The sequence below is a fragment of the Equus quagga genome, chromosome 14 (genome assembly GCF_021613505.1).
Source record: "Equus quagga isolate Etosha38 chromosome 14, UCLA_HA_Equagga_1.0, whole genome shotgun sequence".
NCBI classification, from domain to species: Eukaryota; Metazoa; Chordata; class Mammalia; order Perissodactyla; family Equidae; genus Equus; species Equus quagga.
Window position 1 is genome coordinate 17,183,114 of NC_060280.1, and position 22,412 is coordinate 17,205,525.

General features: G+C 52.0%; 1 protein-coding gene across 10 annotated transcripts in view; it reads right to left on the reverse strand.

Annotated features, from left to right (window-relative positions):
* Nucleotides 1-22,412, reverse strand: part of MICAL2 (microtubule associated monooxygenase, calponin and LIM domain containing 2) — a 220,409-nt gene that overhangs the window by 82,686 nt on the left and 115,311 nt on the right. For 6 of the 10 annotated variants that reach the window (XM_046685197.1, XM_046685198.1, XM_046685192.1 and 3 more), the window contains 10 exons: nt 22,141-22,209; nt 19,072-19,221; nt 17,479-17,598; nt 16,024-16,242; nt 15,670-15,828; nt 14,294-14,422; nt 5,229-5,336; nt 3,988-4,174; nt 2,568-2,656; nt 745-847 (listed from right to left, as the gene is read on the reverse strand). In XM_046685197.1, the coding sequence (XP_046541153.1) occupies nt 745-847; nt 2,568-2,656; nt 3,988-4,174; nt 5,229-5,336; nt 14,294-14,422; nt 15,670-15,828; nt 16,024-16,242; nt 17,479-17,598; nt 19,072-19,221; nt 22,141-22,209 (1,333 nt within the window). The remainder of the gene's footprint in view (nt 1-744; nt 848-2,567; nt 2,657-3,987; nt 4,175-5,228; nt 5,337-14,293; nt 14,423-15,669; nt 15,829-16,023; nt 16,243-17,478; nt 17,599-19,071; nt 19,222-22,140; nt 22,210-22,412) is intronic. The other 4 variants (XM_046685202.1, XM_046685199.1, XM_046685200.1 and 1 more) reach the window with 3 other exon arrangements.

Consider the following 22,412-nt stretch of genomic DNA (forward strand, 5'->3'; position numbering starts at 1 on the left):
TGGTCAGGAGATGGCACACTCACTTCCATATATATAAAAGCCCAAATCACTAACATTGCAGGCAGTGACTATTGTAACCGACTACCACGTGGAAGGGGTTTGTAATACCAGTTATAAACCTCAAACGTGTTTAGAAAAACTGACACTCAGAAAAAAAGGCTTTCTCTTGGCTTATAAAAGCTAAAAATTGAAATGTAAACCTAGAAATATGGCTCGCTTTGGTATAAAAGAAGTACAAAGCTATAAAAAACATCCTTCATGTCGTGCTGGCCCCTGCGCCACGAGCAAATGCTCACCCTGACGACGGAGGCGCGGGCGGCCAACATGGACTCTTTGGCTTTGAGCTAAGTGGTTCAAGAATGCTAGGCGTCCTGGCCAGCACCTTCGCTAACTAGGAGCACACCGCCCTCTACCCTGAAATGTTAAGGCATTTTGGGGGGCCAGCACTTCAGTAGAGCTTGACCGGGAGGCACCCGAGCACCCAGTCGCGGATGCTCTCGAGCGTCTCCTCGGACTCCTGGAACATGGAAGCCAGGACCTCGGAGAACACCCAGAGGAGGGGCAGCCCGAGGCTCAGGAGCTCGTACGTGTAGCAGTAGTTGTAAGCATTGTCCCTGAGATGCAGGCCGGCGGCGCGCAGAAGTCCCTGCATCCAGTTAAGCAGACTCCGGGGAAGCTGAAGCAGGCCCCGCGACAGCCGGAGAGGCCAGCTTAGCGCCTTCCTAAAGAAGGAATGGGTGATACCTGGGGGGCTGCCTGCGGGCGTGCCGATGGCCGCGGCTGCGCAAGAACTTTCCATGGGAGTGTCTCGCCGAGGGGCTTCTGGCTCTTTCCATATCCCCTCCTCCTGAGAAAGAGATCAAAGGGAGGGCAATGAGGCCGTGACTCTCACAGAGGACTCCTCCAACAAAGCAGACGGAGGCAGCAATAAAAATGGAACTTGGAAGGCCCTGTGTTTTGCAACTAACCCCCAAAATAATCTCAGCCTCATGCATTGCTGAACAGGGGCTAAACATGGGCACAACTTTTCTAGAGGGCAACTTGACCATAAAGTTCACAAGCCCTCAAAACACACATGCCCTTTGACTCAGCAATCCTATTTCTGATGATATATCGTAAGTGAAGAATCTGAACTATGGATGAAGATACGCATACAAAGATTTTCACTGTACAAGTATTAAACAACATGAACATCCAACAATATGGGACTCAAACCAATTATCAACCATCTTTTACAGGCATCAAAAATTATACTCCAGGGACCAGCCCGGTGGCCCAGTGGTAGAGTTTGCATGTTCTGCTTCGGCGGCCCAGGGTTCGCCAGTTCAGATCCCAGGTGCAACATGGCACCGCTTGGCAAGCCATGCTGTGGCAGGCATCCCACACATAAAGTAGAGGAGGAAGATGGGCACAGATGTGAGCTCAGGGCCAGTCTTCCTCAGCAAAAACAGAAGGATTGGCAGCAGATGTTAGCTCGGGACTAATCTTCCTCAAAAAAAAAAATTATACTCCAGGGCCTGGTGCTGTGACCAAGTGGTTAAGCTTGTACCCTCCGCCTTGGAGGCCCCGGGTTTCACTGGTTTGGATCCTGGGCACGGACATGGCACCTCTCATCAGGCCATGCTGAGGCGGCGTCCCACGTGCCACAACTAGAAAGACATACAACTAGAATATACAACTATGTACTGGGGGGCTTTGGGGAGAAGAAGAAGAAAAAAAAAAAAAAGGAAGAAGATTGGCAACAGATGTAGCTCAGGTGCCAATCTTTAAAAAAAAAAATTATACTCCAAAAGAATTTTAATGTCATGGGAAACTGTTCTTGATATGTTACTAGTGAAAAATGAAGGATATAAAACTGTAGCAATAGGATTCCAACTAGGGTAAAATACATTTAGAGAGGAAAACATCTGGAAGGAAATGTTACAAAATTTTAATTACGGTTTTCTCAGGATAGAGTGCCGTGGGGTGATTTAACTTTCCTTTGTTATATACTTTCATTTATTTACCCATTTTTCTACACTGAGTCTATATGACTTGCACAATCAGAAAAAAGCTTTAAGTTGCTGGTCTGAGCTGGTGGTGGGTGATTAATCAGGGCAGAGAGGTATTTGCTAAGTGCTGCCAGAGGGGGTGCTGTCACAAGCCAGCCATAAACTCAGCAAGCCAGACACTTTGCTGACATCCAAGAGGCTGGGGAAGAGAAGTGGACACCACAGAGGGTTGGCCCTATCCGTGGCATCCTTGCAAATAGGCCCCTATGGTCTCATGCGCTCCAGGCACAGGGGAGACACGTGGCATGGGACAGGGAAAGCTCTTGGGCTTCTCATACGCAGCAGCAGAGCCAGTCACCGGGGAGCTGGCATCTGGAAGGGGATAGTCCCAGAGGCTGGCTGAACAGACTGAGGCAAAGGGACCCTCACATCAGGGAGTAGAGACTCTCTTCTTCAGCTGTGGGCCTCAATCCCTCCAAGGCTACACATGTTGGCCTAACGTGGAGGAATCCTTGAAAGCCTTCTCCTGTCTGGAGGCCTTCCCTGTTTCACCAGCACTTTCGAGACAAAACGTACCTCTCTTTGTTGCTTCAAGTCTGCCCGTCTCTTCCGTTGCTGGTTATTGGTTTTACAGTGAATGAAATGAGGCTTGCAGAAAAACTTGCCTGTGAAAAATAAATACATACACACACGCACACAGGTTTTTCTCTTGTACACCAGAGCCATAGCAGACATAAGCCAAGTGCCTACCGTTGTCTAGGTCAGAAAATGCCAATAACAAGGCCAGGACAGCTCAAACTTAGGAAATGGTTCCTGTCACCTGCCTTAAAGAAGTGGCAGCCAGCAGGACCCTTTGCTGCTTCAGAGGCAGGCCGCAGCAAGGCGGGCGCTCTGGGGGAGGGGGCTGAAACCCTCAGATAATCCCCAAAGCACATGGAGGCCAAGTCTCTTCCCCAGGCCAGTTGCCAGGCAGCGAAATGGACAGATCTGAATAGCAACACTGTTTCTAGCTCCTCTTCCTTTCTGGGACCCCTGGGGGTGGGAAAGGCTCAGAACAGATGGCCACAGTGATGGGGAGGAAAAGACCCCGGCGAGGTACACACTGGGCCACTGGCCACTGCCCAGGACCATTGGGTGCCTTCCAGAAAAGCCTTCTTTGCTCATTGTTTCAACAGTAACAAGAGTGACGGGAATAATGATAACAATAGGAAAATCTGATGAAGGACCCGCAATATATAAGGCATGATTCTAAATGCTTCCAGTGATTTAACTCACCAATCCTCACAACAACCTTTTGGGCTAAGCGCTGTTCCTCTCCTCATTTCACAGACGAGGAAACTCAGGCACCAAGAGGTCAGGTGACAGGCCCAAGGTTATATGGTGGTAAGTGGTACGGTCTGGATTTGAACCCAGGCTGTTGAGTTTGAGGGGATGGAGTCACAAGACAGTGCTGGACTGCTTCTCATTATATATGACAGTGTGAAGAGCAAGCGCTGAAAGTCAGAAAATAACCACTCATTCCAGTGGGCGCAGCTCCTTCATCGATCATCTCTCGTAGGCCATTTATCAGGAGAGATGTTATTATTATGTTTTTTTAATAATGCACACTTTATAAATAACAACATTAAGATGTCATCATTTATGGAAGCCTTATTACATGCCAGGTCTGTGCCGAGCATGTTACATAGGTTATCTGGTTTGACTTTCTTGACCACACAGACGCCACGAAAGGTGGTGAGACTGAACAAGAAGACATACATAAAGCACACGGCACACAGTAGGTCCTCACCAGTGCTGGCACACCCAGGTGCTGCCACCTTCCTCTTTCCTCAGGACCCCCTGCCCTGCACAGGCGGCCTCTCTCTCTAGCTCCCAGCTCCCTGAGCAGCTTTCCTGATGACACTGTACCACCTGGAGGTGTTGGGCGTCCCAGAGCCTTCAGAAGGATGGGAGCCCAGGCCAGAGACCAGTGCCACCCCTGGCCCCTGAGGGTTACCTTCGTCAACGTCGAAGGCATAGGCGGCCAGGCGCAAGGTGGTGGCGCAGACACTGCAGCGGAAACACTCCCGGTGGAAGAAGTGGCCCTCTGCGCTCAGCCGCTCCATCACGTACACACGCTTCTTGCAGAAGTAACAGGTGTCGCTGCCACCCAGGTTCAGGGGAAACACCTTTCGAATAGACTCCTGGGGGCACAGGGCAGCGGGAGAGAAGAGCAGCACGTTAGGGCTTGCACTGCATCCTTAAAGGTGAGGCCCGGGTTTGTAGATTCTGACCCGAATCACGGGGACCTCGTGGGCTCCTATTTGTTGCTTTTGTCACTGCAGGCAGCACAGCAAAGAGTGACTGAGGGTAGGAAGATGCGCTCCCACCAGACCTCAACCCTGCAGGGGCTGATGTAAGTGTACTCCCGGGCAGGCCGGCCAGCAACAAGGCGGCCCGGGGGGGGCCTCCCCTAGGCTGGTTGTTCTGGTTTCCAGTGGGGGCAATGTTGCCCGGTCTGATGGAGTGGGCACCCCTCGAACATGCCCGCTCAGGGAAGCTGTCTCCAGGAATCTGTCCCAAGGGTTACATGTTGTCTGAGTCTAGAGTGAGGTCGCTGAAAAAAGGTTTCACACATCTTTGTCCCCCTGCAGTGACTTACGTCAGGCAAGGAAAGCATGTGGCATCAAAACTGCTCAGAGAACTGCAGAAAAGGGAGAGGCTGTCAATCAAATTCCTAAATGCCAGCAGGGAGGGTGAGGGCCAGGACAGGGGGGCACCAGGGTGACTCCAGGGGAATGTGCCAAAAGGAAACCCAAAGAATTGTCAATACAAATCGCTGGTGATGGCAGTGAGTGGCCTTATTTGGAGAAGGAGAATTCAGAGGAAAGGGATGTTTCCTCTATTACTGAATTCTCAATCCAACACCAAAGGGCTGCTCAGGCTGGACAGTAAACTGATGGTAAGGATGCCCAACTATGTGGATGGCCTCGCCTGGCCTTTTGCCTGAGTTCTCCAGAGCCCGGACAGCAGGGAAGTCACCCTGCCTTGTGAAATGACCCAGAAGGGAGCTGAGCGAGGTCTGTCTGCAAAGAAAAACGCTAACCTCTACTCTGACCAGCCCATTCCTAGTCCCTCTTGTCCCCTGAGAAGGGGAGCCTCAGGAGGGCCAGGCCATCCTCTCTGCACCCTGTGCACCCTCCTTGGGAGGCCACAGCTGGTGTCTACGGGAGAAGGCCGAGGGGTGTGCGTCCTTACCAGGTCTGGAGAGGTGGCCTGGGTCTTAGGTCTGTGATCATTCATGTACAGATTGACCAGGACTTCAGCTGCAGCCCCTATTCCGCTGGACACTCTCCCTACCGTCAACTACCCAAGAGCAGAGGCAGAGGAGACAGAGATAAAAGAGAGGCAGTTAGCACCCAGAAAGAAAAGACAAGCAGCTGGATGCAGGAGATGGCTCCACACCCACAGACAGACAGCACCCAACAGCCCGAGCAAAGGAAAGAAACAGAACCCTGCGGCCCTGGGCGAGCCAGTGACTCGTAGAGCTCCATCCACTGGGGGCGCAGGGCCTTCAGGAGTTCACGAATTTCTCTTTTCACAGGGTGGTGAACGAATCCCAGAGAGAGGAAGGGATCTAGCCAAAGCTGCTCAGCAGAGAAATGCCAGATTCAGGAGTCTACTCGGGTCTCCTGACCCCCAGCCTGGGTGCCTTCACATGGCCTCTCTCATCAGGGGCTGGGACAACTTGGGCTGCTCGGGCCCTGTAACCACCAAAAGGGCCTATATGGCACCTGTGTGACCTGTTGCCTCCAAAAGCCCATGAGGGAGAGAAGCAAGCAAAGGAGATAGAGAGCTGAGGATCAAGACCTCGCAGACAGACAGCTGCCTGCCGCCTCCTGCAGAGGCCCCTCCCCCTGCAAGGGGTGGCCCGGGCTGCCGCTTGGTGAGCATGGGGCCCCCAGAGACCCCACTCCACCAGGAAGCGGGTCTGAGCCCGAGCACCAAGCTCTCAGCTTCTGAGCTCAGTGTCCTGCGCAGTAAAATGGGATAATCGTGCCTGCCTCACGGGTTTGTGGTGAGAACTGAGTTATGAAGACATGAGCCAGAGCACCTGGCACTTAGCAGGGCTGGGCCAAGATGGACTTGACTCCACCCTCCCTTCTTCCTCTGAATTCAGCAGCCCCAGCCTGCCCCATCTCCCTAGGGAGGGATGGCTGTGTCTGATCCCAGTCCCTCCAGGCCATGACCACAGAGCACCTTGCCAGAAAATGCAGTGACTAGACTAGGAGGCAGGAGGCAGCAGGATGGGGCCTCTGCTGCAGGCTCCAGACGGCCCCAGAGCTGGTGCTGGGCAGGTCAGCTCCACGTGGCCCGGGGATCACCGCCTGACGGGCTTCGGGGGCCCGTGCTCCTGAGGGAGTGATGGCCTGTGCCTACCCACGAGAGCCTGGATCCCCATCAACGCATCATGGAGCGAGGAAGGGGTGGGAGGTGACAGCCTAAGCAGACACAGCGCAATCACACATACACTCCCCAGCCAACCCCAACTTGCTCTCCTTTCCCCACCAGCTCTGAAAGGCCACCCCAGGGCCTGCAGTCTCTCCTCCAGGGAGGCAAACACGCACAGTGTGAGATTCCGTGAACACTCTTCCTGACCCCAAGGCCCTGGAGGGAAAGGGGCTCCAGGCCCTCCCCAGCCTATGAATACAGCACTGGGAGATGCGGGCAGAGACAGCAGAGAGTTCGGCTGGAGGCCCTCGGGCACAGGCTGATAGCCACCCAGAGGACAAGTAACAGTGACTCGTGTGTGGGCGAAGGAACGCCCTCGATCTCAACCCAGGACTGCTCTCGAGAGGCCACATGTGACCTGCCGTGAAAGCCTCACGTCCCAGCAGGAGTTTGGGGGTGTCCCCACCCCCGGGGGCTGTGCCCACCCTCAGAGCCTGAGGCCAACCTGTCGGATTCCAGCAAGAGCATGGGAACTACGGGGGGATGAAGAGGGGGAGAGAGGGCAAGTGGGCTGGGGAGAAGGACCAGCCCCCGAGACGCACACTCTCTTTCTTGTTAAGGAAGCCAACACTTACAGCAACTTGGGGACAGTCACTCCAACCATGGGAGGGGCTCTTGGGGATTGCAGAGAATGCGGCTGCTGGCTTGCTGGGGGCAGGTCTGGTCCCACGACTCAGACAGATGGACCTCCTCAGACTTTACAAAGCCTGTCCCTTGCCAGGAGCAGCGTCTGCCAGGCCAGTTCCCACCTCCCCCCACCTCTCAAGCTGGCCCAGCCTGGGAGAGATGACGATTCTGCCTCCAAACACACTCCCTGCCACTTTCAGGATTTCACAAATGCCAAGAAACTTGGCTCCTGCTTCCAAGAACTGTTCGGGTGCACTGGCTCGGGACAATAAGCCATTGTTGGCCTGATGTTCCATCCCCTGCTGGGGCCCCAGCACAGGCCCCTCAGAGAGGGGCTCTAGAATACCAAGTCCTTCCTGGGTTTACATGGAAATAAAGAGGGAGGGAAGGCAGGGGAGGTCAGAACTACATTCCTGGCCACACTGCCCCTGTGTGGCTGTCTGCACTGGCCTGGTGTGTGAACTGGCTTCCTGGTACTCTCCCAGAAAGGCAGCACGCTGATGCCATGATACCCACGCGCAATTATTGCCTCCCCTGAGTTAGCAGAGATCAAAGCTGTACTTTCTGGGGCTTTAAATACAAGTCCCTACTGAGACCTTATTAACCACTTAGCTAATAAGCACTTGTGTCGCTGAAGTTTCCGTGCAATCCTGACTGACGGATCAATGACAGGAGCATGTAGAGGGCTGCAAGGCTGCCAGGGGGTGTCGCCAAAACACGTCTGTGCAGTCACGGGCCTGCTCAGTTTTTCTACCAGCACAGGACATTGTCCAGGTCACCTGGCCAGGCGATCCAGAATGAAGACCACACTTGGTCTTTCATTGTGGGCCAAAAAGGTTCCTTTCTCCCAGCTGACTGTGAAATCCCCACACGGTGACTGTGGCTTTCTTAAGAATTATGAAATGAAAGCACCCTTAGGAAAAGCAGTATTGGCTCTCCAGCGTGCCCTGCCCAACCTGATGGAAACCATTCCAGAATCACCTATACCCAGAGGTGAACCAGGACTCCCTAGAGAGGGCACAGGGGACCAGGTGATGGAGCATTTGTCTCAAGAGGGGAGAGGGGGCCCTTAAAGCCCACCCCAAAGACCAGTGTGAAGGTGGCGCTGCCCTGGGATCACATGTTATCTTCTGTTTCCTGACAGCAGGCTGCCTAGCTGGCTCTGTGAGAGTGAGGACACGACCAACTGGACCTGTGCTAGCTCAATGCTCCTCAAACTATCAGTGGTGAATGATGAGATTTTGCTTTTTCTTTTTAAATCCCTTGTGGCCTGATACTTGCAGATACAAGAAAAATGAAATACTAGAAATATGATCACACACTTGGATGTGTGGCAATGTCAAAATGCTCTACAAGCGTCAAAGGCTCGGCTCACTTGCTGTGCTCATTGGGTCACAGACGGTACTTGCCTGTGAGCAGCACAGCTCTAACCGACTGGGAAATTTCCAGGCTCTCTGGATCCTGGGAAAGAAAGAGATGCTCAACTCACAGAGAAATTTCCGGAAAACTCATCCTGGTATTGACCTCGGGGCAAGATGCACAGATTCTCAACAGGGAGGTTCATGCACTGAAAGGCAAGCCACGTCTGGTCCGGGAAGGGCTGGTCCAGAGGAAAGCTTGCCATTTGCCTGGGAACAGTTTGTCTAAATGCAAAGTTGGGCAATCTGATGAGCTGACCAAAAATGATCCCATCCCAGTCACTAGTTTTTTAAGAATTGGTAATTTTGGAGGGCCAGGGGTCTGCTTTGGGAACCCTTTATGTGTCTTTCAATATTCTCATAATTTTGAAGAATTGGGGTATTTCTCACTACTTTTCTTCCCTCTTGAATCTTAATTATTTTTCAGCTAATTAACTAGAGCAAGCTGGAATGCTTGGACATTTCAGGTGGGCCATCATCTCACATTACATTAGATTAACCTCACATACACCACTTCCCTTCTGTGAGCCTCAGCTTCCTCATCTGTAAAATGGGTAGACCCCCACTATCCCCCCAGAGCTGCAAAAGAGAGTCATCAAGGAATCTGGGCCGTGCCTCCCATGGTGCTGGGCTCTCAAGAAGCACTTGGCAGAGAGTTAATGAGTCCACAGCACCACCACTGGGGCAGCTTCACATTTCCATATTCTGGGACTCTTCTCCTCTCTTAGATGGCCTTCACTTGGGGGACTGCTGGGAGCTTGGGTTCCCTCCTCCGCACGAGTAAGAACAATGCACCCACCCAGGCTGAGCATACTGGCTTGTCTCCCAAGTCACCCTAGATTCAAACACGGTGACATCACTGTTGCCCCAAGCACTGTTGTCAAAGGGTGCAGAAGATGGCACTCCTGAGGCGATCCTGTCACTCTAGACTCAGAATATGATGGTCCCTGCCTGGATGTTGGAGTCTTTCTCACCCTGCTCCGAGCTGGCCCATCTCCCCTTGAGTTTGTGCCCCCTGATGTCATGACCCTGTCTTACTCAGCTCTGCAGTCCTGGTCTAGGGGTGATGCTCTGAATGAGGGAGGACGCAGACTCCTGGGCCCATTTGTGTCCACACAATGGTAACCCTCCCCTGGGGCCTGGAGCTCAGCCAAGAATACCAGGCGTCCAGCTTGCTCATATCCATAGCTGGGCCACCTGTGGCCGCCTGGCTTGCTGTGAGCATCACAAAGCCCACATGGCTCTGGCAGCAGGGAGAATAGAGCTCCCAGGGCCTTAGAGCTGAGGGCTCATGAGATAGGGAGGTTTTGACAACTAGGGTCAGAGGCATTCTCCTGGGCCTACTTGGGCAAGGACATTCCTCACTGAGGAGACCCTGGACAACAAACATCAGAGGACAGGCTGGTTGACCAGAGTCCTCAGCTATATGCCCAGGGCAAGGAAAGGGAGGGCAAGGATTGGAACCCCCTGTTTGAGGGGGTCCGGAAATGATACGCTCAGAGCCTCTGCGGCTGTGACCTCCCAATAGGTATCCAGCTCTGCGCCTTTGTCCCCTGTTGCCAGATGCTGTCCTGCTGATCATACGTGTACAACCTCACGGCCCTGCGAGGCGGGTCTTATGATCCCCCTTCGCAGATCGGCCAGCTGAGGTCCAGGGGGCTCTAACTCACCCGAGGCCACACTGTTCCTAAGTGGCTGGGATAGAACTGGAAATCTGAAGGGGACTTCTTTGCCTTTAGAAAGAGAGGAATCAACATGCATTTAGGTACATGAGCTTTCTTCTAGAATTCTCCTCCACTGGGGAAAGAGCACATTTACTGGATACTTCTGGCATTTTACGTACGCTAGTTCATTGCATTATTCCCATCTCCTTCAGGAGTAGCTACTGTCATCTCCAATCTATAGGTAGGAAACTAAGGTGCTGCGAGGTCCCCTAACTTGTCCGAGTTCTCAGGGTAAGCAATCGGTGCTCTGAGCCCAAGTGTGACTCCGAGCCCATACCATTCTCCCCATAGTGCCCTGTCTCCCTGAGGCACTCCAGTACTGTGAAAATTAAATCCCCCAGGCTAGGATGCACACAGGAGACCTCCAAGGGGCTGCCAAGCTCCATCCCTGGGACAGACAGAAGGACAATGAGGTTGGAGGCAGCCTTGAGATCTATCCTTGCATCAGATAAAACAAAGGCAGATTGCTCAACTAAGACTGCTCAGCTTCCCTGGAATATGCAAATCTCTAGAGCAAACCCTGCAAATCCAGTTTTAAAACAAACACCCCCAAGGGTAGAGAAAGCTCCTTTTGCAATGCACATTGCTCTTCTGACCAAGGAGGAGGAACCCACAGTCCCCAGCCCAGCGAGGTTCAGCTGTGCAAACACTCAGCTGCCATCTTGTTCTTGCAAGAACTCACCACCTTGACAAATGGCTGGCAGCCACGTCAGAGGCCAAATCACTAGTGGCTTCCCTTCTTTAAGAAAGAAGTTAACTAATGGTTGATACAGGGCTGAGACCTCTACAGGAGGGCTGGTTTGATGGAATGGATGAGCTGAAAGGTGCTGGGGACACAAGACTAAACACCATCCCATAGCCTGAGGTCTTGAAAGACAAAACTCCAAGGTAAGAATCTGGGCCCAAATAAGAAGTCCTCAAGATTCCCCATGACTGTTCTGGCCAAAAACCCAGCAGCACCACTCTGAATCCTAAGGGAACGTCAATCCGAGGGGCAGGCAAGTGCAGTCTGAAGGCAGAGCCCTGGCCACATCTCTCAGAGTTGGGGACCTGAGCTTGCATCCCTGCGAGTAACACACGCTTGTTGTGACAAATTTGTCTGAGTCTATTCCCATGAGAAGGTGATTATCCCTGGATCCTCAGAATTAGGGTGCAGGGCTCCAGGGCAGGAACAGAGATGCGCTGCCTGCCAGGAGGTTGCCAAGGACTGTCAGTCTCCAAGTGCATTTTTCTTCCTCGGGCTCCCCTGAATGGAGGCCAACCTGGGTCACTGGGCAATCAGAGCAGCCCATAGTCTGCTGGGAAGAAGCTTTAAGGCCCAGGTTCTCTCGAGGGGAAGGCTCCCTGAGCTCCACCAGGACTGCACGAAGCTCTTTGTCACCAAGCTGTCACCTACTTTAAGGGGCAGCCAATTCTCACCTCAGAGGAGGCCGTCACTCTGCCAGATTCTGCATGTGCAAAGCCCAGTGTTGAATCAATGGTGGGGTGGGGCCCAGGAGAGGGAGGAAAGTTGGGGGGCTGGGGGGCAATGCAGCTGACAATATCCTTTCTAAGACTGTTTGAAACTGGAAATTCACCATTCACTCCACCCCTAAGTGCCTCCAATGGCTTCAGAGTGAGATCTGCAGGGCTCTGTGGGTGTCGAGTCCAACTTGGGTCCTTTTCACACATGGAGAAACCAAAGCACAGAGAGGGTAAATGACCTGCCCTCTCCCCAATCCTTCCCATCCAACTGTGAAAGGCACATCAGCCTGTAATTCTTAAATCAGAGGCTTTTAACATAGCCCCATTACACTGTCATCTGATGGTCAAGGCTGGCTCAGAAGACGGGATAAGAAAAAACAGGGGTGATTATTCTGCCACAACCTGGGAGAAACAAGGAACAAAGCTGTAGAGGTGAGGGCTCGAGGACGTGGGACTGGCCATCTCAAAGCCTGCCCATTTGCAGCCCTCCTTGTACCTGAGTGTGGGGCTCTCCATGGGCACAGCCTCTGGGCTGGCCCCTCTGAGAAGAACTCCATTTGTGCTTGGCCCCCATGGTCCAGAGGAGAGAAACTGGGCTGCAGACAGGAGCCCTGGGCACTAGTCTCATCTCTGTACCTTTGTTTCCCCATCTGTGACTCTGCTCCTGCTCAATGCTCTTTCCCAGGAGGAACCGCCCTGCCACCCCATTGAAAATTGCTACCCTTCCCCAGCACGCCTGGTCCCTGCTACTCATTCTAATTTTTCCATAGGGAGTATTGTCTTCTGATATATGATATAACTTACTTATATATCATATTATGGTTGATTGTTTATTTCCCTCTACTAGGGTGTAAGCCTCATCAGGGCAGGAACGTGACTCCTGATCATTGATGCCTATCCCAAGAGCCTGACAGGGCTGACCCCAAGCTGACCTTCAACAAATATTTGTTGAATGAATGAAGGCTCACTCATTGGCTTACTGAGTGACGTTGGTTTAAAGAGCCCAGTGGAGAAGCCGCCAAGGGCCCTGTTGATGAGAAAATGGGGCCCAAATAGGTCAGGAGACTTAAGGTCAAACAGTTGACCAATGGCTGACCTGGAACAAGATGCTGGCCATCTATCTCAGCCATGGCTATTTGCAGTGGAGTCGAACATTGGGAGTGCTTGTGTTTCTCTGAGTCTTCTCCTGCCGCCTTCCAAGGAGGATCAATACCCAGGTTGAGGACCTTGGAGTGGGTGGAGCTGATAAGAGTCCTTGCTCCTTTCTGGGAGACCCTACTGCACCCTTCTCCCACAGCAGTGGGGGTCAGTAGGGGTGGGACTCCCAGCTATACACCAAGAGGCAGCTCCTAATTTTCCATTAATGCAACAGCAGGTTGCTGGTTTGTGCATGAACCTAACAGCATGGAAGCACATGAGCAGTAACCCTAATGAGGACATTCAGCACTGCATGCCGAGCAGAGTCCTGGTGGGAGCTAGACAGGCTGAATGCATTCAGAGGAGCAGTCTGTGGGGAGGAGGCTCCGAACCTACTCCTCTGAGTACTAGCTAAAGAAGTAGGTCTCGCATCCATTTTTAGGCTCATCCATTCCAGAGGCCAAGCTCCCCAGGAGACTGCCCCCTCCCTCCCCAGCCTGGCATTGTCTCAGCATATTAGGTAAACAGGAAGACAAGTGGAAAACACCAAAAGTGCCCTAGAACCCAACTTTAATAATTGCTCATCATGCACTTCACTATCTACTTAACCAAAGTTGGCTCCCCACTCCCTCTCCCACTCTGAGCCAAACTCTGCACAGCTAACTGAGTCATCCTTCTAGAACACAGAGTGCATCCTTCAGCAGCTCTTTCTAAGAGGATAGAAATTTCCTAACATGGAAAGAGTGGGCTGACATTCACCCTCATTCTCCACCCTCTCATAAATACTTTTATCCCCAAATCAAGTTGCAATGGAATCCTGTCTTTCCATTCATGCAAGTTGTCTGCCTGTCTTTGCACATGCTAGCCCCTGCTCCTGACTTCTCTCTAGCAAATCCTCCCAGGAAACCTTCAACACTCGGCTCCCCTATCACCCACTCTGTGAATTCTTCCAGGCTTCTCCCCTTTACCTTGCCCTGTACACCTCTCCTAGAACCAATGGATAGTATTGTATCAGGTTCACCATGTGAAACTGCCATTTTGTTAGGTTAAAAACAGCCAAATATCGGCAATTTCATATAGTAAAAATGTTCCTTATTTCTATGCGAATGTGCTATTTCCATCTAAACTGTCATAAGGGAACTGCACCTCCCCCGTTTGTCTTCTCAGCATCTGGCACCATGGTTGGCATAAGGTGGGTGTCCAATGAACGCTTGCTGGACGAGAGAGCAGTGTCACACAAGTTGTTGCACACTGCCTGTTCCACTATGTTGCTTGCTCCAACACAGAAACAAAAGCGAATCCAGGACTGTTGTAAAGTACCTTACGGATTCTCATCCCAGCCAAGCCAAACTTCAGATGTTTGTCTGTGCAGGTCAAGCAGAGCCGAGAACCTCTCAGAACATGCAGGGAGTGGGGGCAGCTAATTGCTCAGGACAACTACCTTTCTGGCAGGAGAAACAGAGTCAACAGTCGATGGAGAGGAAGTAGCAGCTGGATCAGGAGACGGAAGGCAGGAGGGAGGAGATGGAGGAGGAGGAGGACGAGACAGGCCTTTAGAGAGGAGTTTATTCTGCACAGAACAGAAAGAGGAGACTACGATTATCCCCGGGGAAACTCTCAGAGATGCTCGCCTCGATGACGCAGCCCCTTGCCTACGCATTCAAGGAGAGGAGAAGACATCCAGGCCCGAGGCTCAGGACAAAACAGAAGCCTCTATCTTTGGAGCCCAGCAGGACTGTCCAGCTCCTGACTACACTGCATTCTGCTACACCTATCCCAGCTCCCTTGTCACTCCAAAATAGCCGGAGCAGATCCATCCTGGTGCTGCCGAAGGGTGCTGCGGACACCAGCGCTGACTCCTGAAGCCCTCGCTCCCGAGCTCAGTGGCAAGGAGCAGCTGCAAGCTTAGGAAAGAAGAATCTTGGGCTGCTTTGGGCAGACGGCCCCAGCAGGGCCTCTGCAGCTGCAAACAACTGTGCCTGTCTTCCGGCAGCCATGTGGAGCCCTAAAAATGAACTAAATGCAAAGCATCCTTCCCATGTCGATGACTCTGCCCAGTAGCAGAGGACACAGGTCTGGAGGAGACGGAGTGAAAGCAGCAGAGGAGGGAGGTTCTAGAGACCAAGCTGCCGCAAGGCAGGGAGAACCTTACACACACACACACCCCCCACACCACGGGAACGCACTATCAACCCTTTCACCTCCTCGCGAGCACACGCTCTTCTCATCAGCAAGTTTCTAAATAAGAACTTGGCTTGGAGGGGGCCGTGCTTCCTATTTTAAGGCAAAGCCATTCTTGGCTCCATGCTGCCTTTGGGAAAGCAGAGCGCAGGTTACAGCACGCGGTTGACCTCCTTGTGCAGCGTCTCCCTGATCAGGGCCACAGGGAGACTGCTCCATTGTGCCCGAAAACGTCAGGAGCAACTAGTTTGCTCTCACTTTAAAGGCACTGTGGTGCAATTCTTGCAACTGATCAGCTTTCCCTCTTTTCATTGACCCTTAGGTGGCTCAGAGCCGACTCAGAAGCTGTCTGGGATCTAACAGCATGTGTTCTGTTCAGTAACATTTTCCTTCGATCTGAGCCTACTTTTCTGCCTTGTTTTTCCCCGCACTGTGATTTATTTACTCATTTTGAATGATCTCATTTTGGTCTTTTTTAGAAACCAGTTCGAATTCTCTAGTGGCTTGAAAAGTGAACAGCGCCTCATTCTATAAAATGAGGAGGAAGGAGGAAATGAAGCTCCAGAGACCGACTCCCCGTCACCTCGCTGGATGTCCAACACCTGGGCCCCGGGGCTCCGAGCGCCCAGTGTTTACCTGCGGGAAATCCCCATGTCCAAACATGGAGGCGAGATGCGCCGCCTTCTCCTTAATGTTCTTTTTGTGAAATTCCCTGTTGGCCAAGTTCTGAGCCCTCTTCTGCAGTCCGGGCGAGGAAGGAGAGAAAAAGAGACAGTGACAGACTGTGATGGTCACCTCCGAGAGAGAGAGAGAGAGAGAGATTGAGAGAGGCAGGGAGGCCGTGGGGTCGGCTAGTCTCATTCACCACGCAAGGCAGGACCGAGACAGGGGTGAAGAGCCATAGCAGGAACCCCCCTGGGCAGGAAGGAGGCAGGGGAGAGGAAGGCACCCAGACACGGGCAGAGGCAGGGCAAAGAGCAAGGCTTTCACCTGGAGAATCTTGTCCTCCACCTGCTGTAGCCGCCGCAGCACCCCGGACAGGGCTTGCGCTCCCTGGCAGGTGGGAGGCAGGGCGATAGGCGGTTCCAGTCCCCCCAGCTGCAGGTCAGACTTGGCTCTGGCTCTCCAGGGCCTGCTCAGGCCCTCGCCACCAGCAGACACTTGCTTTAGCTCTCGGAGCACATGCCCCGTCACAACCACCGGGGGGAACTGGGGGAGAAGAAAAATCAAGCTTCCTTCCCAACTGTGGCCCTCTCATAGAGCCCCAGTGTGAGGGATCCCCACGAGGACAGGACAAAGGGGGCACCAGGTGCCACCTCGAGTCAGATTCCAAACTAACCTCAAGTGTTACCTTTCCAGCACCTGCATCAGAAGCAGCTGACAGCCTCTTAACACACAGTCTTGGGCCTCAACCCAGACCCAGCATGTCAAAACCTGTACAGCCCTGGTTATCAATTCTAGCTGCACACTGAAATCACCTTAGAAAACACCCTAAGACTGGGCCCAACCCCTGGAGATTCTCATTTAATTGGTCTGGGAGTGGGCACCAGATACAATCATGTGCCACATAACAACGTTTCGGTCAACGACGGACTGCGTACACGATGGTGGTCCAGGATTAGTCCCATACAGCCTAGGTGTGTAGTAGGCTAAAGCATCTAGGTTTGCATAAGTACACTCTATGATGTTTGCACAATGATGAAATCACCTAATGACGCATTTCTCAGAACACATCCTTGTCACTAAGCGACATACGACTTATTAGTACTTTTGTTAAATCCCTATTTTTTACTGAAAAAAAAATTGCTCTCCCAGCTAATTCTTACACACACAGACATAAAATCCCTGTATTGTATCCACACTGACCTCGTTCCACCTCCACCACCGGAAGCAACACAAAATTCCTAATGCTGTGCTGTGGTCAGTTAGAGTGATTGTGCTCAAATTCCAAACCCAGAGATGCCAGCTGGAAAAAGCCATAGTCCATGGCTGCCAGCTGCCTCCCTGCCCACTGGGCAGGCCTTGTCCACTCGGGTACCAGGGGGAGGCCCTCACCACATCCCAGCCTTACCCCTTCAGTGGCACGCAGCCAATCAGCCACTTGAACCCATTCCACCATCACTGCCACGCTTTCATTGATTTAATAATCAGCCTATTGAAGTGGTCTGCAAATAAAGCTAAGTGTCCCAGGGGCATCACACAAAACACCCGTGTGGTGTGGTCTGCTTTTACCAAGAGCATGGTAGTTGGTGAGTCAACAGCCCTGACTGGCATGTATTTCAAGATGCTGAATACTCGGTTATTCTTACCTATCAGGGTGGTGACCTCAAGCTTGTGTCTGAGTCCCCAGAGAATCTACAATCAACTCTACTTGGGGTGCGGAGACAGCCACTGACCCCATCCCTCTGGTTTCACCAAGACAGCATCCACTGGAAGGAGCCCTACCTGCCTTTTCAGAGGAGGCGATGGGCTGGGTGTGGGCTCCTCCGGCGTGGGGCGGCGACAGTTAACAGGCGGGTCAGAGGAAGAGTGCAGGACCTTACCTATCACTGAGCCTCGGTGTTGCTGGGAGGAGGAAGGTGAGTCCGAAAAAGCAGCCGCAGGAAACATGAAGGAAAAGGTGAGTCAGACTGGGACAGTGGAGGGAGGAGAGGCAGGCAGAGTGTGCTAGCGTGGAGAGAGCACTGGGCTGAGCTCCTGCAAGCCCAGCCCAGCTGGGAAACTTGAACCCTGGCTCTCTGTCCCTGTGAACAGCAAGTCCTGGAGTCCCCCGCTCTGGGACAACGTGTGAATCCCAGCGAGGCCATGCTTTTGGCTCAGACCTGGGGTACTGGGCGGCCACTGCCAGAGCCCATGCCAGGCCAGGATGGCCAGCCCCAGAGTCCTCCTAGATACGGGAAAGCTTCCTGCCTACTAGTTTAGGGAGATGCCACAGTCCTTCTGATGGAGAAGAGTCCTCTGCAACACCTGCAGACTGTCAGGGACCAAGCCTCCAGAAGGGACAATCGAGAAGAAAATTCAGAGAATTATAAATCTCAGGAAAATGGCCCCCTGATAATAAAATCACTGGGCCTCTCGGGGAAGGTCAGTTTGTCCAGGAGGAGCATGGCCCACATCCAGACCAGGAAGATGTCTATGATGGCCTCTAAACCTAATAAACTGAGTCTGTCCTCCTCTAGATAGGAGCCAAATTCTGTCACGTGACAGGTGTTCTCCAGAGAAAAAACGCACCCCTTGTCCCAAGCTTTTGTGACATAACAGCAGCATCCCAAAGGAATTCCGGGGCGCAGATGGATCCATGCAGCTCAGACCCAGAGCCAGACCTGGGAGAAGTCGGCTCAGTCTGCAGCCTGACCCGCAGCACTCTGTGTCTTTCAGCCTCACACTGACCCTGGTCAAACACAACAGCACTGCCAGCCTGACTCGAGGGACCTAGGAAGGGGCACCATGAGAACATTAGGGAGGTTGGTCCCTGTTGCTATAGGCCCACATGGCGCTAAGACCCGTGGCTCAGTTTCCGCTGGTTTGGATGGGTCTTCTCACCATGGGCTTAGCACTCTCCCGGCAGCCAGCACCTCTAGAGGTCCCTCAAGCTGCACCATCTCACAGATGGCTGCAAACCAAGTCATGGTTGCAAAGCAAAACCAAATTAGGGAAAGGATTTCTTCTCCGCTGCAGAACAGGCATCAACAAACTATGGTTGTTGGGCCATATCTGGCCTGCCGCCTGTATTTGTAAATAAAGTTTTATGGGAACACAGCCCCATGCATTTGTTTAGGTATCATCTATGGCTGCTTCCATGCTACCTCGGCAGAGCTGAGTAGTTGCAAGAGAGAGCGTATGGTACCCAAGCCTAAAATATTTGCCATCTGGCCCCTTTTAGAAAAGTCTGCTGACTTCTGATCTAGAAGCTCGAGCCTCGCTTGAGCCAGGCGTGGCTGGCATATGTGAAATCCACCACTAGCCTGAACATTTCTGCGGGCTTCTCAGCTCTGGTCACCAGAAAGGCAGGTCCAGTGATCATCTGACGGGACTCACCGGCTTCAGGAGCGAGGGGTTCCGAGAGTTCTCCTCAAACTTGGCCAGCAGCTGAGTCGCCAAGGACTTCACCTTGTTCTCATTTCCACCTTCTTTGCTGCTGCCGCCCTCTTGATTGGAGCCCAGGCTCCGGCTGGGAAAGGCAGACGGCTGCAAGGCCAAGTCAGGGCATTGGTTATGCATCCCGGACCCCAGATAGCAGGGAGGGGGCCTGGGGGCTCAGGACGCGGGATGAGGTTCCTGAAGAAGGACGCCCTCCAAGCTCTAAGGAAGTGAGGCAGAAGCAGCAGGCGATGCCCAGTGGAGACAATGCTCACAGGAGGGACATGTCTTCCCAAAGAAGACACCAGGCTTGGGAGCCAGCCAGTTAGGGCTTGAGTCTTGGTTCTTTCACTTTCCAGCCCAATGACCCTGGCAGTTTCCTAGACTTCTCCAAATTCTCCTCATCTGTATCAAGGGAGCATAACCTACTTCACATGGTTGCTGCAAAAATCAAATAGAATAATGAAGAATGAGCAAAATGGTTTTCAAAATATATTACGTGGCTGCCAAGAAGTGAAGGGTAGGGGAGAGGAAGAGGGGCTGTCAGTCAGGAGGGGCACAGGCTCTGGGCTTTTCTCCCGTCTCCTCTGCAACCCACTCCCAACTTTAGCCAGTCCGGCTTGGTGGCTGCTATCTCTTTTAAAAAAACTTTTAATTTTGAAGTAATTTTAGATTTACAGAAAAGTTAGAAAGATAGCATAGAGTTCCTGCATACTCATCACCCAGCTGCACCTGTTAACATGTGGAACAATCATGGTTCTGTTATCAAAATGAGTAAATGAACACTGGCACCATACTATCAACTACAACTATAGATTCGATTTGGACGACAGCACTTTCTCCACTGGTGTCCAGTGTGAGTTCCAGGATACAATCCAGAGTCCCAGATTGCCTTCAGTCATCAAGTCCCCTCGGTCCCCTCCCACCTGTAATAGTTTCTCTTTCTTCCTTTGTCGTTCACGACCTTGACAGTTTTGAAGGGGACTGGTCAGCTATTCTGTACCAAGGCCCTCAATCTGGGCTGGTCTGATGTGTTCTCATGACTAGACTGGGGTTATGGATCTTGGAGAAGGATGCAGAGGTGAAGCGCCCTTCTCATGGCTCTATTTCAGGGTACCTGGTATCGACATGACCTCTGACTGGTGAGATGCTGGCCATGGTCACTTGGTTATGCTGTTTCATAACATGGAGTTCCATGAAAGATTTCTTTTGCTAAAAATAAAACTTGGGAAGTTACCAGCGTTCACTGAATGTCTGTTCCCCCTTACCATAGGATCTGCTCCTGTAAGCCCAGAAGTATACATGGCTCTGTCATGTCAAGTGGGCAGTCTGCTTTCCCAAGGAGACAATGAATCTCCCTTGCGGGAACAGACATTCTCAAGACAACAAAGATGTGTTCACTTAGAAGGAATTCGTGGGAAGAGGCAAGCCTTAGTCAATTTTTTTTTTAAGATTCCTTAAGAGTAGCAGCCCATGGGAAACCGTGTGTGCAGAGCCACTCTGAAGTGTTGGACAAACACAAACCAAAGAGTCGCTGGCCACTTCAAAGTGGAAATGTAACTCTGCTCACCAATACAGAGCTCGCTGGGGTGGTCACTGTTTGCACAAGGCCAAAGTCGGCCAGCATAGCGGGTCATGCAGACCAGCACTCCCCAGACATCAACATGCACAAGAATCACCAGGGTCTCCTTCCTTCAAAAGCAGATTCGGATTCAGTATGTCTGGGTGGGCCCCAGACTCTGCATTTCTAACTGGCTGCCAAGTGATGCTAATGCGGCTGGTTTTGGCCCACACTTTGAGTCACAAGAATTTAGAAAAAATTATTGTTTAAATCTGACTTTAAGCAAAACAGCTGGCCCAGAGAACAGTCCAAAGCCATCTCAGAAGGGGCAGGTGCAACCGGATTTCGTCCCACACTCTAACTCCTGTGCTGTCATCAACAGAAACAGCACAAACACCGCCTCAAATGAGCCGCAGGTGAAAGGCTTCCTTCCTCCCGAGACAAAATGTACCCAAGGACAGCTTCTCGGGAGGAGGCAGGAGCAAGTCACAGGCATTTAAGGTGAGATCTAGCGCCCCACGGCTGGGGAATGGGACGTCTCTCCAGCCCTGTCAACTAGCCTCGGCTGCCTCCTCGCAATTCTCTCCCTATTTGCTGGCTTCTTGCTCACACCAGAGCCAAGAGCAACAGCTCTTCATCCATATAAGACAAAAGAAGTCTTTCCTAAGTCCTATAAATCAAGTATGAACATAGCATACAAATTATCCCACGTGCCTCTCTGTCATCATTTTGAGATCAGCCAGGAGGCTAGCTAAAGCTGGCATCCTACAGTTCACCAGCAATTTCGATGCTTGCTTTTCTGGGTTTAGGATGGCTTTTTCAAGTGAAGTGTGTATCTCAGGTCTCTTTACAGAGCTGCCTGGGCAAGCAGGAATGCATACTCTCTTTTTCTGTGGATCAGTTTTTCAGGAGCAGGAGAGAGATTCGTGCTGGGTTTTGACAAAGTAGCCTGTAATTTTCTTGCCTCACCAGAAGGTGGCACTTGTGGGCACGGGGACAGGTCCCTTGAAGACTCAAAGTGCAGGAAACACAAAAGGTAAAAACTAACATGGACTGGGAGAAAAGTGGGACTGCTAGTGCCTCTGTATTACTTACTATTAATAGTGATTGTAGATTGATCAACCGAAGTGCCAGATATCATGCTCGGCATGTTATTTACGTCCTCTTATTTAATCTTAAAATCTTATTTAAGCTTAAAGATCCTACAAAGTTTCCTACATTTCAAATGCATCATCCGTATTTAACAGACATGAGCCACACCCTGGGAGAATGTTTCCCAAGGTTACATAACTAGTAAGTGGAGGGAGGACCAGAACCTCATGTGTTTCCATCAAGCCAAGCTTGGAACCCAGTGGTTTGTAAGAGGAAAGGAAGAAGGCCAGAGCTTCCGTCCCAGTCCAGTGGACCTGTGGCCACTGGCCATCAGGCAAAGGGCCTTTGTTTAAACTGACACTGTGTGTACAAACCTCGCCCAGGTTGTTGAGGCCTTTCCGCCTCCGTTTGTTCATGTCGTTCTCTTCGGTTTGGCGGTCCACCTGCAATGACCAAGAAAGCATGCTGAGCTCAGGGCCGTCCAGGCTGCAGTTCCACTAACAGCCCTGAGGCCATAGGGCTGGCCTGGAGCCAGCACTGACAGCTGCCAGCCCAGGAGACAGATGGACACACTTACCCTACACCGTGACAAATGCTACCATGTTCAGTGTGTGCAGGCACAGTGGAGGGAGCCCCCCTCCACCCA